The sequence below is a fragment of the Pongo pygmaeus genome, chromosome 18, assembly GCF_028885625.2.
Source record: "Pongo pygmaeus isolate AG05252 chromosome 18, NHGRI_mPonPyg2-v2.0_pri, whole genome shotgun sequence".
NCBI classification, from domain to species: Eukaryota; Metazoa; Chordata; class Mammalia; order Primates; family Hominidae; genus Pongo; species Pongo pygmaeus.
The window spans coordinates 1,964,655-1,982,909 of NC_072391.2; the positions used below are offsets into that span (position 1 = coordinate 1,964,655).

An 18,255-nucleotide genomic window follows, 5' to 3' on the forward strand; every position below is an offset into this window, starting at 1 on the left:
TTTAAATGGGCAATAACAATAAGTGGGTACCCTTTCAACGGAATGTTGTGGTAGTCTGACATTGGCTAGAACACGTTCAGAGCTGTCTGATTCTACAGGGGCTACACCTCCCATTGCACGGACTGAGCTGTTTTAGAACTAGGTTGTAGAAAGCTGACAGTGATTCGAATGACCCTGCTCATGGAATCCCCATGAAGTCTGTCTGAGTGAAGATGCAGTGCTTCTGCCCTATAGAGGAGCCCAGTGGTTCATCTACAAGCAAACCCATTCAGCATTTTGCATTGCCTGCCTATGTATCTATTCTTCCAATTCCTTTTTTTTTTTTTTTTGAGACACAGTCTCACTCTGTCACCCAGGCTGGAGTGCAGTGGTGAGATCTCGGCTCACTGCAACCTCTGCCTCCCAGGTTCAAGCAATTCTACTTCCTCAGCCTCCTCAGTAGCTGGGATGACAGGCACCTGCCACCATGCCCGGCTAATTTTTGTAGTTTTAGTAGAGACGGGGTTTCACCATCTTGGACAGGCTGGTCATGAACCAATTCCCCTTTGAATCCTTCTTCTCCCCTATATCTTACTGGTTCCCTCATTAATTAATGAATTAAATCTTCAACATGTTGTTATTTTTGTATGCATCATGGTTTTTGGATTTTGGTTTTGGATTTTACATCTTTTTATTTGTAAAATACTATGTTACCTAATGCACGAAGCAGCTTGTCCATAATTGTGAATATTTGTTAAAGCCACCTGGAACATCTGTTACACACATTCTCTGGGAAAGTGCAGTATCCACTTGAGGGTCATTCATTGTTGTATTTGAATCAAATTTAGAAAACTCTTAAGTTCCCATGAACTTACATTGATCAGACTCATTAGCAAGTGGTGCCTCCTGTCTGGAGGGAAAGTATACAGGGTCGGTCAAGGACCTGAGCATGCCCTGACTTGCAAAGAGACAGTATTTAGGGGCCCATGCTAACCATTGAAGAGATGCAGCATCTTACTGCAACTTTTCTGCCTTTGGCCTGGTAGTGAAGAGGCCTCAAGCCTAGGTCCTAGAAATATTGGTAAGGCCACTGGAGACTCCATGTCTGCAAACTATTCAGATGTGTTGGTGGCCATGGAAAATGGGAAAACCTGCTTATGAGGCTGAAATGGAGGAGATGCAGCCTTCACAGATGCTCCTGCAGGATGTCCATGAGATGAAAACTAATTTCATAATAATACTAATTCTCTCATCAGCACGCGATGTTTTCTAGAAGCTCCATGATACCATTAGTCTGACACAAATGGAATGTGTGCTCTAGAATGTTTTAAAATTTTTTCAGTATTAAGCTCCAGTACAGCAAGTATCAGTAGATATAACCCACACAAACGGGAGCACATTAACTTGCGGGAGAATACAAGAGAAAAGAGTTGAGAACCATGAAGTGAAGCAATGAGGCTGGCTGGGTCCAGTCTCACCTGTGACCCAGGGCAAGTGGCTACACTTCTTGGTCCCACTTTTCTCATCAGCAACAGGGGAGTTTGTCTCACTGCACTTTTCCTCCTCTGACACCTTGAACACTAAGACTCGAGGATCTTCCAACACTGAAGTGCCTCAGGAGGCAACTGTGGCCCTTCAGAGTTGGAGAATCATGGAATTTTGCAGGTTAGAAAATTTAATTAACCTCTCCAGGGTCTCACAGGCTGAGATGTGGTGGGATTAGGATTCAGACCAAATCTGTCTCCCCCCAACAATCCAGGCACTTAATTGTGCCATCTTACACTGCCTCACTAACTCAAGGGAACACCACAGGGTGGGTGGGGGTGGGGACAACCTAGTCTGACCTTTTGAGGTTCAGGGGCCAAGGGAGGGGTCTCACTATGTTGCGCAGGCTGGCCTCAAACTCCTGGGTTCAGGCGATCCTCCCACCTCAGCCTACCAAGTAGCTGGGATTACAGGTGTGCACTATTGCACCCAGCAGCTCTGATTTTAAAGCCCTTTCCCCTGTTTTGGATTTAACCTTAAAGGATATTTTCCTTGTTGGTCTATTTTCTTTGATGTCTTTGGTAACTCCTTCATACAATATGAAAAAAACCCTGGCTATTTCCTTTGTTTTTAGGATAGCTGAATCCTTATGCACGTCTGGGAAATGGGCATTAGAAATAAAAAATTCTCGAATTTATCTAGGTTTTTCTTATGGTTTGAATATACAGAATAATAAATATATAGAATAATATTGCACTATAAAATGCACTAACTTTTAAATAAATTTTGCTTCTTTCCAAGAGAAATTGCCACTTTAATGCTGTTTTCTGTTCATCTGTCATTGCAAGAAACTCATTTACCTGGTTAGAAAAAAAAAGATGAGACAAATATATCTGAAGTTTACAAAGAAAATTCATTTTTTGACAACAGTGTGAAACAAACTTTTTCATTAGAAATGAAATTTTATTTGCAGTAATTACAGCTCAATCGTTTGTTTTTGTTTGTAGAGACAGGGTCTCATTCTGTCGCCCAAGCTGGAGTGCAGCAGTGCTATCACAGCTCACTGCAGCCTCGAACTCCCGGGGTCAAGCAATCCTCCCTCAGCTTCCCGTTTCTGAGGTTACAGGTATGCACTGCTATTCCCTGGCTAATTGTTTTATGTTTTTTTTTTTGTACAGACAGGGTCTCACTATGTTGCCCAGGGTGATCTTGAACTCCTGGCCTCAAGTGATTCTCCTGCCTCAGCCTCCCAAAGTGGTAGGATTACAGGTGTGACCCACTATGCCCAGCCAACTCAATTGTTTTGATAGAGAAGATAAGGCAGGAAAGGCTATATAAGCAAAATCTCTAAAGGTAATCAGGTATCTCAGCAAGGAAAAATCCCCTCAATAAAGTGGAAGCAGAATTTGGAACTAAAGTCTAATGGTAAATTTCATGAACTGGTTTTAACAATAAAAAACAGGTGCCTATTGCCAAGTGCACATGCTAATCCCTAAGTATCTGCTGCTGTTGTATAGCTGCAAACCAAGGAGAAAACGTGTAGCTGACTTTATGTAACTGAGTAGGTGAAACACAGCCAAATCTTCCTAGAAAAACCACCTTATGACTGATCAACATCTCTGACTTGTTGTTTTACCCATCGTTACTTGACTATATCAAACATCATGTTTCCTTGGTGTTCTTTTTTTTAATTATTTTGAGACAAGTCTTGCTCTATCACTCAGGCTGGAGTGCAGTGGCGTGATCTTGGCTCACTGCAACTTCCACATCCTGGGTTCAAGTGATTCTCGTGCCCCAGCCTCCTGAGTAGCTAGGATTACAAGTGCACGTCACCACACCCAGCTAATTTTTGTATTTTTAGTAGAAATGGGGTTTCGCCATATTGGCCAGGCTGGTCTCAAACTCCTGACCTCAAGTGATCTGCCCTCCTTGGCCTCCCAAAGTGCTGAGATTACAGGCGTGAGCCACGGTGCCCAGCCCTAAAACATCAGGTTTATTTATCCATTTAGGCTAATGGCCTCAGTCATTACTCATAATAGTAAATATTAACTAGGATTTTAACATAAAATATGTAACATTTGTTCATCAAAGCAATGTGTGTTTAAAGCAAGATGATTTTTTCCCAGGCCGTTTATTAGTGAATTAATTTCTATCAAATGTTTGACAAAACAACCTATATTTTTTTGGGAAAAAGCATTCACTTTGGAAATATTCTAAACATTTCTTCCTTTTTGCTATTTACCGTGCAGCCCAAAGTCTCCTCAGCAGCACTTCCTGTGAGACTACAGGAATGAAGGGTGCCTGTGTGGTCCGTCAGATCAATCAGCAGATTGAAACTGAGAAAGACAGATTTAAAGTCCAAGGAGTTTTTGTTGCAAGTTGTGCACATGTTAGATGCTTCATTTACAATATAACCACAGCTGGAACTGAAAAGAAACAAAGACAATGATAAAATGTGATGCCCTAAGCCACAAATTTCATCTGTAGCAGAAAAAGAATTATCACTAAAAACTCTACGTCAGTGTGTGGAAAACTTACTGAGTGCTCAGTGCTATGCAGTCTACAAGACAGTCGTAAAAAACAGTGAAACACACTTTCACGCAGCCATTCTCAGGAGTCATCTGAAACTGCATACACCAGTCCTCTGCCTGCCCTCCTTTCTTCCCTCCCTCTGCCAAGCCCTCGAGGTCCATCCCAGTCTCATTTCCTTGCTGGGGCCCTCCCTTCTGGTATCCCAGCCCGCAGCCTTTCCCTCTCGGAACAGCAGCAGAGTGCACGCCTCAGGACTGACTGGTGCTGTCGCATCAGCTCCTTATTCTCACCTCCCCGGCTGGGAGTTCTGAGGGCAGGAACTGTGTCTTGTGCCTGGAAAGCACGAGTTCAACAGCTGCTCACTGGATGGGCCTGCACGGGGCCTTCTCTACAAATACAGAAAGCCTTGCAAGGCTGGCCGGGTAGCACCCAGATGCTATTAACACTGCTGGTGATACACTCTCCTCTCTTTCAGTGATTTATGCTATTCCATATTTCTGAAGCAAGCCTTACTTTAGCAATTTTAAACAGGGAACCTAACTCAAATTTCTCAAATAGGGGAAACGAACTGAAGATTGTGGTTTCTTGTCTAGCCACAGATCACTTGGTCTAGCAAATTTTAGATGCTTTTCCTCAGATATCAATAATAAATGTACAGGGAAAAAAATTAGTTTTTCAATTTTTGAAAACTATTTTTCAAAAAATGAACACAAGGCCTTACACAGCATTGTCTACATTAGTTTTTTCCACTTTAATACCACATCATAAAATGTTTTAAAAATCCAGAGGTCAATATCTTGACTGTGGCAATAGACACACAAACTTACAAGTGTTACAAGTGTGATAAACTAATTAGACACACACACGACTGCATGTGAACCTGGAGGAATCTGAATAAGACCAGTGGACTGAATGGTGTTGATATCCTGGCTGTGACATGGTACTATCACTTGCAAAATGGTAACGCTGGGGGAAACGGGGCAAAAGCCACAAGGGATCTCTCTTATTATTTTTTTTTTTTTTGAGACACAGTCTCACTCTGTCGCCCAGGCTCAAGTGCAGTGCAGTGGCGCAATCTCGGCTCGCTGCAAGCTCTGCCTCCCAGGTCCACGCCATTCTCCTGCCTCAGCCTCTCGAGTAGCTGGGACTACAGGCACCCACCACCATGCCCGGCTCATTTTTTTGTATTTTTTAGTAGAGACAGGGTTTCACCGTGTTAGCCAGGATGGTCTCAATCTCCTGACCTCGTGATCCACCCACCTTGGCCTCCCAAAGTGCTGGGATTACAGTCGTGAGCCACCGCGCCCAGCCCTCTTATTATTTCTTATACTTCCACGTGAATCTAGGATTATCTCAATGAAAATTCAATTATAAAAATCCATAGAGAGACTTTCCTAATATTACACATTTCTTGCCAAGCATCTTTTAGCTAAGAGTATTAAATCTACTGGAGTTTACTTTCTTTTCTTTTCTTTTTTTTTTTTTTTTGAGACAGAGTTTCACTCTTGTCGCCCAGGCTGGAGTGCAATGGCGCAATCTCAGCTCACCACGACCTCCGCCTCCTGGATTCAAGCAATTCTCATGCCTCAGCCTCCGAAGTAGCTGGCATTACAGGTGCCCACCACCACAACCAGCTAATTTTTTTTATTTTTAGTAGAGATGGTGTTTCACCATATTGGCCAGGCTGATCTCGAACTCCTGACCTCAGGTGATCTACCTGCCTCGACCTCCCATAGTGCTGGGATTACAGACGTGAGCCACCGTGCTCGGCCTGGAGTTTACTTTCTATGCAAATAAATACTAACTTCGATCTACAAGAGGTTTGATGTTTCCTAGGCTGGACTCAAACTCTTCAAACTCCTGGGCTCAACTGATCCTCCCACCTCAGCCTCCTGAGTAGCTGAGACTACAGGTGCATGCTACTGCACCTGGCTTGAAAATAATTTTTTTTTAATGCTGTCACTACATTGCTATAGGGCCTAGCAACCAAAATAGCTTTCTGCCAAATCATTAGACAAGTTTGTCAAAAGTTTCTCACTTTATATCTTTACATGTTAGAATTACGGAAATATAGATTATATTTTAAAAGGCAATTATAATATTTTAATCTAGTTTGCTATGGAAACTTTTCAGTATAGTTTTTTATACATTTATCTCAAATACATAACCCCTGTTACATCAACAAACAGCTTTAACTTTTAGAGAGCTTAAAATTTATTAACAATAATTATTTCTTACAAAAATGAATTTGCTAAAAGTGACACGGATCCTTACCATCTATTTCGAACTACTTTTGTAGTTTCATCATCAATGTTGAGTGTGGAAATGTAGGCATAAAGGATGCCATAGGAAGGATCAGCTTTTCCTTCATTCTTCAAAGATTTTCTCTTTAATTGTTCAACTGTATAGACATCAACTATTGTACTTACTAAAAATAGAAAGAAGTATTACAGTTCTGTATATATTCTAAAAAATATAAAAGATTATGTCCGAATAGAAAGCTATGACAAATGAGAACATAAAGTAGCTTAAGTAACAGAAAAATTACTATGTTGGCTATATAAACACTGATTCTATAAATGGACATAAAAGCAAAACATAAGGAAAAAAAGGAAATGAAATTAGTCTTCATTAAAACGAAGAATTTCTGTTCGTCAAAAGACACCATTAAAAAAGTGAAAAGGCAAGCCACAGAGTGGGAGATGCTAGCAGTCTACAATGAGATAAAGGACTCATCCAGAATTATCTAAAGAATTCTTAAATATCAATTAGAAAAAGACAGTGACTCAGCTGGGCACGGTAGCTCATGCCTGTAATCCCAGCAATTTGGGAGGCCGAGGTGGGCAAATCACCTGAGGTTGGGAGTTCGAGAGCAGCCTGACCAACATGAGAAACCCTGTCTCTACTTAAAAAAAAAAAAAAAAAAAAAAATTAGCCAGGCGTGGTGGTGCATGCCTGTAATCGCAGCTACTCAGGATGCTGAGGCAGAAGAATCGCTTGAATCCGGGAGGTGGAGGTTGTGGTGAGCCAAGATGGCGCCATTGCACTCCAGTCTGGGCAACAAGAGCAAAACTCCGTCTCAAAAAAAAAAAAAAAGACAGTGACTCGATTTTTTTTATTTTTATTTTTATTTTTTTTTAATTTTTTGAGACAGAGTCTCATTCGTCGCCCAGGCGGGAGTGCAGTGGCGCGGTCTCGGCTCACTGCAAGCTCCGCCTCCCAGGTTCATGCCATTCTCCTGCCTCAGCCTCCCGAGTAGCTGGGACTACAGGCGCCCGCCACCACGGCTAATTTTTTTTTGTATTTTTAGTAGAGACGGGTTTTCACCGTGTTAGCCAGGATGGTCTCCATCTCCCAACCTCGTGATCCGCCCGCCTCGGCCTCCCAAAGTGCTGGGATTATAGGCGTGAGACACCACACCTGGCCAAGCATTCTGTATTGTGTTTCTTTTATTTTTTTATTTTTTGAGATACAGTCTTGCTCTGACACCCAGGCTGGAGTGTAGCCTCGCTCTGTCACCCAGGCTGGATCTCAGCTCACTGCAACCTCCACCTCCCAGGTTCAAGGGATTCTCTTGCCTCAGCCTCCTGAGCAGCTGGGATTACAGGCACATCCCATGATACCCGGCTAATTTTTGTGTTTTTAGTAGACACAGGATTTTGCCATGTTGGCCAGGCTGGTCTCATGAACTCCTGGGCTCAAAAGAAAAAGAAAAAGAGAAAGATGCCCACTATTTTAAGCTACCTTTAGAAAAGCTGAAATATAGTAGTTACAGAATAGGAATCTGCTATCTTTTAACATGTCAAACAAACCTTTACAGGCCCAATTTCGGCCTTTAAAAAAAATCCAAATATATTTAAAGGGTCACTTACGATTTATGGATTCTTTAAAATAACTGTCAATTTCATCATCCAGAACATTTGTTTCTTTATTTTCTCGTATAAAATTCAGTAGAATGTTAGCTTCTGGTGTATCTTAAATTGAAAATGCACAATAAGTAAAAAGCAAACTGATTATCTTTTAAATCACATTTAAATCATCCAAAATCATTTTAATAGTAAGAAGTGAAGACACGTAAGAATACAATCAAATAGAATATTACATGGCCATTAACAATGTGATGTAGAATTCTGTAAACATAGATGTACACCATATTACATCTAAAACAGATGTTAGTGAAAAGAGCAGCTTACTAACCTATGTGGTTCACTACCCTTTTAATTAAAAAATCTACATATATAAGGGACCGGGCGCAGTGGCTCACGCCTGTAATCCCAGCACTTTGGGAGGCTGAGGCGGGTGGATCACAAGGTCAGGAGATGGAGACCATCCTGGCTAACATGGTGAAACCCCACCTCTACTAAAAATACAAAAAAATTAGCCAGGCGTGGTGGTGGGCGCCTGTAGTCCCAGCTAGTTGGAAGGCTGAGGCAGGAGAATGGCATGAACCTGGGAGGTGGAGCTTGCAGTTAACTGAGATAGCACCACTGCACTCCAGCCTGGGCAAGAGAGCAAGACTCTGTCTAAAAAAAAAAATACATATATAAATGCAAAATTATCTGGAAGAATATATATGAAAAAATGATTCTCTCTAGACAGTTGGATTATAGGTGATCTTTGTTTTCCTTGTTTATGTTTTTATATATTTTTTCTGAATTTTATATGTATTTCTTTACTCATCATTAAAAAAAAAAGGTTTTCAAAAGGCAATTGAAATATATAAAATAGGCTCTATAAAAAGCCTAGCTCCCCACGTTGGCACATGAGTGTGCTCAAGGGTCAGGGGTGCTGTGCCAGAGGGCAGGAACGCAAGTTTGGAAAGAGCTCCCCCATGATGCCCTTGGACCCCAGGCCGCCAGCCTCCGGCATATGATTAAGTACCCCAGGCCCCCCCTGAATATTCTACAAATTGTCCTGACAATGTCTGTACTTTCTAACTCCCCTGGGAAGATCTGGGCATTTCTTCCTCCTTGCTCCCAGAATACAAGTCTTCTACCTGTTCTTTCTCAGAACTAGGTTGTCAAATCCTTGCCGGCACGCAGTGTCCCACGTGATGACTATCCTCACATCTGACCAACCACTCATCTCCTTCCTTGTTCCAGAAATTTATATTATCTCAATTCTTGGCAGGTAAAAGGCATTCAAAAATACTGATAAGGTCATGGGCGAATGAATGAATGCAGAACTCTATTAACTTGGGGAGATATGCACCATGAATTGCTGTGCTTCAGATGGGAGCATCTGCTGGAGCGAGGCCACAGAAATCCACCCAACGAGCTTCCTGTGATGGGGGCTGGCAGGGATGGGTGGGTACCAGCACTGCAGGTCCTCACTGACAATAGGGTTATCCTGACTGTCAGAGAAAGGCAGGAATTGTGCCCTCCCTATCTGATAAGCACTCTCAGGGAAGAGAAAGAAACAAGGGAATCTGGACACCTGCCTAGGATGAACACAAGCCATTTAAAGCTTCTTAATTTCTATAAGGCAGTTGTAGCCCAGGAAATTAAAAGTAAAACTGATATAACTATTTACAATAGCAAAGACATGGAACCAGCCCAAATGCCCATCAGTGGTAGACTGGATAAAGAAAATGTGGTACATGTATACTATGGAATACAATGCAACCATAAAAAGGAATGAGATCATGTCCTTTGCAGAGACATGGATAAAGCTGAAAGCCATCATTCTCAGCAAACTAACATAGGAACAGAAAGCCAAATACCATATGTTCTCACTCATAAGTGGGAGCTGAACAATGAGATAACATGGACACAGGGAGGGGAACTACACACACTGGGGCCTGTTGGGGAATGGGGGGTGAGGGGAGGGAGAGCATCAGGACAAATAGCTAATGCATGTGGGGCTTAAAACCTAGATGATGGGCTGGGCGTGGTGGTTCACGCCTATAATCCCAGCACTTTGGGAGGCTGAGGCGGGCGGATCATGAGGTCAGGAGATCAAGACCATCCTGGCCAACATGGTGAAACCCCGTCTCTACTAAAATACAAAAAATTAGCCAGGCATGGTGGCACACGCCTATAGTCCCAGCTACTCAGGAGGCTCAGGCAGGGGAATCACTTGAACCCAGGAGGCAGAGGTTGCAGTAAGCTGAGATCGCGCCACTGCACTCCAGCCTGGGTGACATAGCAAGACTCCATTTCAAAAAAAGAAAAAAAGCTATTTTTGGGCCAAGCGCTGTGGCTCACGCCTGTAATCCCGCACTGCGGGAGGCTGAGGCGGGTGGATCACCTGAGGTCAGGAGTTCAAGACCAGGCTGGCCAACATTGTGAAACCCCGTCTCTACTAAAAATGTAAAAATTAGCCAGGTGTGGTGGTGCGCACCTGTAATCCCAGCTACTTGTGGGGCTGAGACAGGAGAATTGCTTGAACCCAGGAGCCAGAGGTTGCAGTGAGCTGAGCACGCGCCACTGCACTCCAGCCTGGGTGACACAGCAAGACTCCATCTCAAAACACAAACAAAAAAAGCCTATTTTTGGGCCGAGCAAGGTGGCTCACACCTGTAATCCTTCAGGAGGCTGAGGCAGGAGGAGTTCTTGAGGTCAGGAGTTTGAGACCCCAAAAAAAGAAAAGAAGAAAAGAGAAGAGGGGAGGGGAGGGGAGAAAGAAATAAAGAAAGAAAAGAGAGAGAGAGAAAGAAAGAGAAAGAAGGAACTACTTTATGATTAATATGACCTACTAATCAGAAAAAAAAATTTCCCATATAAATCGGGCTGCCCTTGAGTAGCCTAAAAACGGTTGTAGACACTGTCATTCCTGTCCCCGTTTTAGGGTTGAGTGGCAGGGCAGGGACTGAAATACACTCTATCAAGTTTACCTCACAGCTCGCTGAATGCCTGTGTGCTCTCTCAAGTTTCCTGAAATGGCATTATCTACAAATGACCCAACATTTTAAAAAATGTTTTCAAAGTAACAATCATGGCTTTATTTTATTATTATTTTTTGAGACAGGGTCTTGCTCTGTCACCCAGGCTGCAGTGCAGTGGCATGAACACAGCTCACTGCAGTCTCTACCTCCAGGGCTCAAGCAGTCCTCCTAGCTCAGCCTGCTGAGTAGCTGAGATCACAGGCACGTGCCACCATGCCCAGCTATTTTTTTTTAATTTTTTGTAGAGATGGAGTCTCACTTATGGCTTATCCCTTCTTGTAAGCAAAAAGATGATAAATTTTGATCCAGTAGTATCTTTTTCTATCAGTGACTGCTACGGATATTAAACACATTAAATATCCTCCACAAAAGCAATAGCAAAATTCCTCTTCCACACAATGTAATGTGGCTTGCAGAATACATTATTTCATGCTAAATTCCATTGTTACTCTCTTCAGGTGAATTAAGCATCATCTACGATGACTAGGTAACTCATCTCCTAGAACTGTTACAGAACATGCCTTCAGGGAGTGATCTAAAATTTCCCTCTTTTCTTCCTGGTCCCTCCCGCATGTCTGGCATAAGCCAGCAATAGCAATAAGGAGAATCCTTTCTCCTTTTTTGGCGGGGGGGACAGAGTCTCACTCCGTTGCCCAGGCTGGGGTGCAGTGGCATGATCTCGACTCACTACAACATCCGCCTCCCCAGCTAAAGCGATCCTCCTGCCTTAGCCTCCCTAGTAGCTGGGACTATAGGCACCATACCACCACGCCCGGCTAATTTTTGTATTTTTAGTAGAGATGGTGTTTCACCATGTTGACCGGGCTGGTCTTGAACTCCTAACCTCAAGTGATCCGCCCACCTTGGCCTCCCAAAGTGTTGGGATTACAGGCATGAGCCACTGCACCTAGCCAGCAGAATCCTTTTAAAAGAAGAGCCTCAGCCTAGGCTTCATGGATTTGGGGTCCAGGAATATGACAGTTTATGCAAATTCTACACATGGGAATAGCACTTCTCTGGGGAGAGGGTCATAAGCTCCCATCAGATAGGCAAAAGGTACATAAGATGCTCAGGCGGGGCATGGTGGCTCATGCCTGTAATCCCAGCACTTTGGGAGGCCAAGACCAGTGGATCACTTGAGCCCAGCAGTTTGAGACCACCCTGAGAAACACTGCAAAACCCCGTCTCTACAAAAAGTACAAAAATTAGGCCAGGCACAGTGGCTCACGCCTGTAATCCCAACACTTTGGGAGGCCAAGGTGGGTGGATCACAAGGTCAAGAGATTGAGACCATCCTGGCCAACATGGTGAAACCTCATGTCTACTAAAAATACAAAAAAGGCTGGGCGCGGTAGCTCACACTTGTAATCCCAGCACTTTGAGAGGCCAAGGCAGGCAGATCACGAGGTCAGGAGATCAAGACCATCCTGGCTAACATGGTGAAACCCTGTCTCTACTAAAAAATACAAAAAAATTAGCTTGGTGTGGTGGCGGGCGCCTGTCGTCCCAGCTACTTGGGAGGCTGAGGCAGGAGAATGTTGTGAACCCAGGAGGCAGAGCTTGCAGTGAGCCAAGATCGCGCCACTGCACTCCAGCCTGGGCAACAGAGTGAGACTCCATCTCAAAAAAAAAAAAAAAAAAAACCTAGATGACAGGTTGATAGATGTAGCAAACCATCATGGCATATGTATACCTATGTAACAAACCTGCATGTTCTGCACATGTATCCCAGAACTTAAAGTAAAACTAAAAAAAAAAAAGTAAAGCTGATATAAACAAGCACACAAATTCATGCATTCTTGCGAGTATTCTCCTTTAAATTTGTTTCCTTGACAGAATGAATCCAAGAAATCTAGATCTGCTGTACAACATAGTAGCTATGGTTAATAACAACGTATTACATTCTAGAAAAGTACTGAGAGAACAGATTTTAAGTGTTCTCACCACAAAAAAAATGATAAGTATGTGAAGTAGCACATATGTTAATTAGCTTGATTTAGCCATTCTGCAATGTATACATATTTCAAAACAACATATTGTATAAAATAAATGTATTCAATTTTTTGTCAATTAAAAAGTTAACCAATAAATAATAAATTTTAAAAATGTGTCTCCTTGAGAAAGAAGGCATTTTTTCTAATGATGTTGGTTATTGCTCAAAATACTTTGACATTTTTTTCTTTGAATCTGTCATCAGAGCCAAATGCACAACATCCTAAAATATCTGTCTTATTAAATTAGATCTTGAGTTTTTTACACCATTGTACAGTCAAGCTTGATCATCTTTTCCATCAGACAAATCTGTCTTTTAGAAACTTTTCCAGCTCAAATTTGCCCTTAGAGGATGAAGATTTTACTATCACTGGTATTACTAAATGTAAAAATAATAGGCCGGGCGTGGTGGTTCATGCCTGTATTCCCAGCACTTTGGGAGGCCGAGGCGGGCGGATCACTGGAGTCCAGGAGTTCCAAGACCAGCCTGGCCAACATGGTGAAATCCCGTCTCTACTAAAAGCATAAAAATTAGCCGGGCATGGTAGCAGGCACCTGGGCAACCAACCCGGTAAGCTGGAACAGGAGAATCGCTTGAACCCAGGAGGTGGGGGCTGCAGTGAGCCGAGATTGTGCCACTGCACTCCAGCCTGGGGACAGAGAAAGACTCCATTTAAAAAATAATAATAATAATAAACTATTTTTATTAATAAGTTATTTCTAATAATAAACCATACATAGGCCAGGGGCAGTGGCTCACGCCTGTAATCCCAGCACTTTGGGAGGCCGAGGCAGGCGGATCACAAGGTCAGGAGATTGAGACCATCCTGGTTAACACAGTGAAACCCCATCTCTACTAAAAAATACAAAAAATTAGCCGGGCGTGGTGGCGGGCGCCTGTAGTCCCAGCTACTCAGGAGGCTGAGGCAGGAGAATGGCATGAACCCGGGAGGCGGAGCTTGCAGTGAGCCGAGATTGCACCACTGCACTCCAGCCTGGGCAACAGAGTGAGACTGTCTCAAAAAAAAAAAAAATAAATCAAACAAAATAAAAATAAATAAACCATACATAGTACCTCCCTCCAGGAAAGAAAAAATTGAAGAGTGTCCCAGTATTGTCCTAAGTGTTGATAATAGACTATCATGTGTCACCATCAATTTCCAACAAAGCAGTTAGAGCGAACCTCTCAGAGCTGAGTCAGATGCTGTCACCAGTCTGCTCCAAACCCCAACCTGCTACCCCATCCAGAGTAGAAGCCAGTGCACTCTAACAGCCTCCAAGGCCTTCTTCCTGGGTGCCCCATCTCTTCTCAGAACAGCTCCTGCTGGCCTTGAACTCCTGGGCTCCAGCCACACCAGCCCCTGGGTGTTCCTCCCACACATAGGCACAGGGCTTTCCCTTGGTTATCCCTTTAGCCTCCTCCTCAAGTCTTTGCTCAAACGTCACTCTCCCATGCAGCGTGCCCGACCACCTTGTGGCTCTCTAGGTCCTCCTGACTCTGTTCTACCTGTTCTCCTTAAATATTTCATAATTCACAGACATATTATCTTCATTATTTATTCTCTGTCTCTCCCTGCTGGAGTGTAAACTCCATGAGGGTGGAAATATTTATCCATTTTGTCGTTGCACTCCAGAACAGCACCCAGCATACAGCACGTGCTCAGTAAATTAGTTCAGTGAAGAGCAATTCGGGGCATGCACGTCCCCTCCCATGGTGCTGCCTTCAAGGAGACAACATCCATGTGTTGGATGTGCAAGATTCAGAGTACTCATATAAAAACCAGAGTCTTGATATTTTACACCATTCCTCATAGTAATTCTATCTTTTAAAAATGCTGATAATGGTTTGGTCAAAAGCACACATTGCTTTATAATTCTGTCACTGCTGATACTTTGTTACAGACCAGCAGAGTGAGCGTATGTTTTAAATGATACACTACATACTATACTCATAGCTTCATGAGATGGCAAAGGATTGATTACTCCATTTCTTTGGCAGTACTGGGTTGACGGTTATGTCTGCACTATAAAGCACCCTGGGAATGCTCACAGGCACTAACCCCTCATCTCCCCAATCTGGCTCCCTTGATTTCATGCTGTAGTAAACCGTAACTCCTTCAACAACCACTCCAGGGGATCATCTGGGCATTTAATGTGCAGTTATGAGCTAATAATACTACACAGAGAGTACTGTGTGCGCGCATGCGTGTGTGCGCGCGTATGCATGTGTTATCAATGTCCTAGCAGTAAAAGTTATTTGAATGTAGCAAAACTGAATTACCTATTAGTCAATAATTTACCATCCAAGCAATAAAATCGGTCTCTCAAAAATTATCACAATGAATTATACTTTAAAAATTAATCTGGTTTTTCTTTTTTTTTTTTGAGACGGAGTCTCGCTCTGTCGCCAGGCTGGAGTGCAGTGGTGTAATCTCAGCTCACTACAACCTCCACCTCCTGGGTTGAAGTGATTCTCCTGCCTTAGCTTCCCAAGTAACTGGGACTACAGGCACGCACTTCCGTGCTCAGCTAATTTTTCTATTTTTAGTAGAAACAGGGTTTCACCATGTTGGCCAGGATGGTCTCAATCTCTTGACCTCGTGATCAGCCTGCCTTGGCCTCCCAAAGTGCTGGGATTACAGGTGTGAGCCACTGCGCCAGCCTTGTTTTTTTTTTAAGACGGGGTCTTGCTCTTGTGGCCTAGGCTGGAGCACAATGGCACAATTTCAGCTCACTGCAATTTCCGCCTCCTGGGTTCAAGTGATTCTCCTGCCTCAGTCTCCCGAGTAGCTGGGATTACAGGCGCCCACCACCAAGCCCAGCTAATTTTTATATTTTTAGTAGAGACTGGGTTTCACCATGTTGGCCAGTCTGGTCTCGAACTCCTGACCTCAGATGATCCACCTGCCTTGGCCTCCCAAAGTGCTAGGATTACAGGCATGAGCCACCACGCCCAGCCTCACATTTCTTTAGTAAAAGATATCAAAGTTCATTGTAAGTTTTTAAAAAAGTTACATAAAGCAATTTTTACTTCTAATTTGAATTAAATCCAGGCTGAATTTTCATTCTTAAATATACTGTAGAAATACTGAAATGTGTTCAGTCATTTCCAAAGGGATAAAAAATTTCACAAAGTTTTTTACCTGGATTTGTTGTAATAATGGTTTTTGAGATTACAGTTGCTGTCATGCAGTTCCGAAATTTGTCAAAACTTATTCTTACATCTGAGGCAAATATTACTGTTTGGGAAAAAAGCCATTTAAAATTATTACATGGGGGGATATAAAATGACAAATATTGGACACAATCATTGAATGATAATACCTGTTTCTCGTGGCATCCAGCTCTGTGCAAGTAGAATGGATTCATTATCCCAACTGCATTTGTTTAAAAAGAAGTAATACCAATTGAATACACTAGAAAAAACTGATAGTGACATATTATTTACAACAATAAAAGAAAGCTTCAGTGGCTGGGGTCAGCCATCCCCAAGCTGGCATCCCCTTGGTCTTAAGGATGCCAGCTTCCTCCTAGGGAGAACTTAACATCTCCATGAGAGAACATTCCTTCAACACACACTCTCCTCTAGTAATACTCTACTCTGCCAATTCTTTATTTATTTTTCCAACACTTAATCACTCCAGGCTAGTTAGAACTAGAGCCTAAAGACTTTAAAGTCACACTTTCAGACCATGAAGGTAAGTGTCCCCCAGTGGATAAACTGCTCAGGGGCCTTGATGGGTTGAAGGCATTTTTGAAATCATTTCCTTTGGTACCCAGGCATCAGAGGTCTAGACAATGCCTTGTTGTACCTGGGAGTACTTCAGGGTGCAGTCCCCACCCTGGCCCACGTGCCCCTGTGTCCTGCCCTGCTCCAGGATACTTCCCAGGAAGCATAGAGGGAAAGTCTGGCTTGTTCCATGGGACCTAATAAAACACCATTTGTTATAAAACAGCATTCAATAATAAAACTGATCACGGTGGAGTCCTCCTAAGCAATTACATGCCATCTAAAGATCTCATTTTAAGGTGGTGTCCATAACAACTCAACATTCAAGAGTGAGATTTATTTTTTAAAATATCATTCATCTCCTATCATTATCCTCTCTTGATATGAAGTCCATCACATTTTTGATAAAATGAAAATGTCCTGGTGATAATAACAGGGATTTCACAGTTTGGAAAAGACGTCAGTGTTTACCATGTCATTGCAAAAGAAGACTCTGTTTCATCATAGAGTCTAACTTCACACCTCTGGCCTTTTCTCCGGTCTGAAGTTGTAAAGTATTTTGGCTCTCCAACCTTAGAAATGGAAAGAAATCATTACTCTTCACCTGTATGTAGAAGTACTTAAGTATTTGTTGATGAAAATACTCAAATGTTCACCTTTTAAACACCAAATTAGAAATATTAAAATAGCAAGAACCGGTAATATATAGTTGATTATTTTAAAGCATCTTCTATCTCTAAACTACATTTACGTAGCTGAAGTTGTAAGTCACACAACACTTTGAAGAGACACAGAGAGACAGGTGCTTGAAGTAGAGACTGAAAGTCTTTTTAACATGTCACAACAAAGCTCCAGGACAGGCCCCTCTGGGGCATCTACGTGGACTCCTCGAGGGCAGGGAGTGTGTTTCCAGCACCTGTGTATCCCCACGGCTCAGCGTGGAACCCATGTGACTGAATGGACTCAGGCTCTCTGGGGCTCAGCATCTCCGTCTTCTTAGTGAACATCAAATATAGCATATCTGTGGTACAAAAAGTGTCCACAGGAAACAAACAAATATAGGAAACGTCCTCTGCCTTCTCCCCAGGGCTGCCACAGTGAGAGCCACATGCGAGACACACAGGAAACTTTGACACTGTCCAATTCTGTCCATTGTGGGGTGAGACGATCAAAGAAGTGGAAATGCTCTTGCCCATTAAAGCAAGTACAAAAAATGAGAAGAGTTGAACCTAGGACCCTTCTCTCCACCCAGTGGCTTCTCATGTGGGAACGGCAGGCACCTCTGAGAGATGCACAGCAGCAGGCCCAGCATAGACAGTCACTGGCCGCCCCCACCTCTGCCACCACTGCATCTGTGGTGCCCAGAGAAAGGGACCTAGAAAGGACAGCCAGAGGCTGAGAGGTCAGCCTAACATCTGGGGTTGGGGAGGTGGAGAACACTGTATTAAAAAGGAGTTTTAAAGTGAAACGCCAGTGGGGGTGAGAGGAAGAAACAACAGGTTAAATGAAAGTGTGAAGAGTGGCCGGGTGTGGTGGCTCACACCTGTAATTCCAGCACTTTGAGAGGCCGAGGCGGGTGGATCACGAGGTCAGGAGTTTGAGACTAGCCTGGCCAATATAGTGAAATCTTGTCTCTACTAAAAATACAAAA

The 18,255-nt window shown here is 43.1% G+C and overlaps 1 protein-coding gene across 4 annotated transcripts in view; it reads right to left on the reverse strand.

The window, feature by feature from the left end:
- The window catches only part of MEIOB (meiosis specific with OB-fold), a 38,623-nt gene that overhangs the window by 1,550 nt on the left and 18,818 nt on the right, over window positions 1-18,255 (reverse strand). For 3 of the 4 annotated variants that reach the window (XM_054454716.1, XM_054454717.1, XM_054454718.2), the window contains 7 exons: window positions 17,076-17,176; window positions 16,199-16,251; window positions 16,018-16,113; window positions 7,869-7,970; window positions 6,271-6,424; window positions 3,707-3,890; window positions 2,238-2,324 (listed from right to left, as the gene is read on the reverse strand). In XM_054454716.1, the coding sequence (XP_054310691.1) occupies window positions 2,238-2,324; window positions 3,707-3,890; window positions 6,271-6,424; window positions 7,869-7,970; window positions 16,018-16,113; window positions 16,199-16,251; window positions 17,076-17,176 (777 nt within the window). The remainder of the gene's footprint in view (window positions 1-2,237; window positions 2,325-3,706; window positions 3,891-6,270; window positions 6,425-7,868; window positions 7,971-16,017; window positions 16,114-16,198; window positions 16,252-17,075; window positions 17,177-18,255) is intronic. The other variant, XM_054454719.1, reaches the window with a different exon arrangement.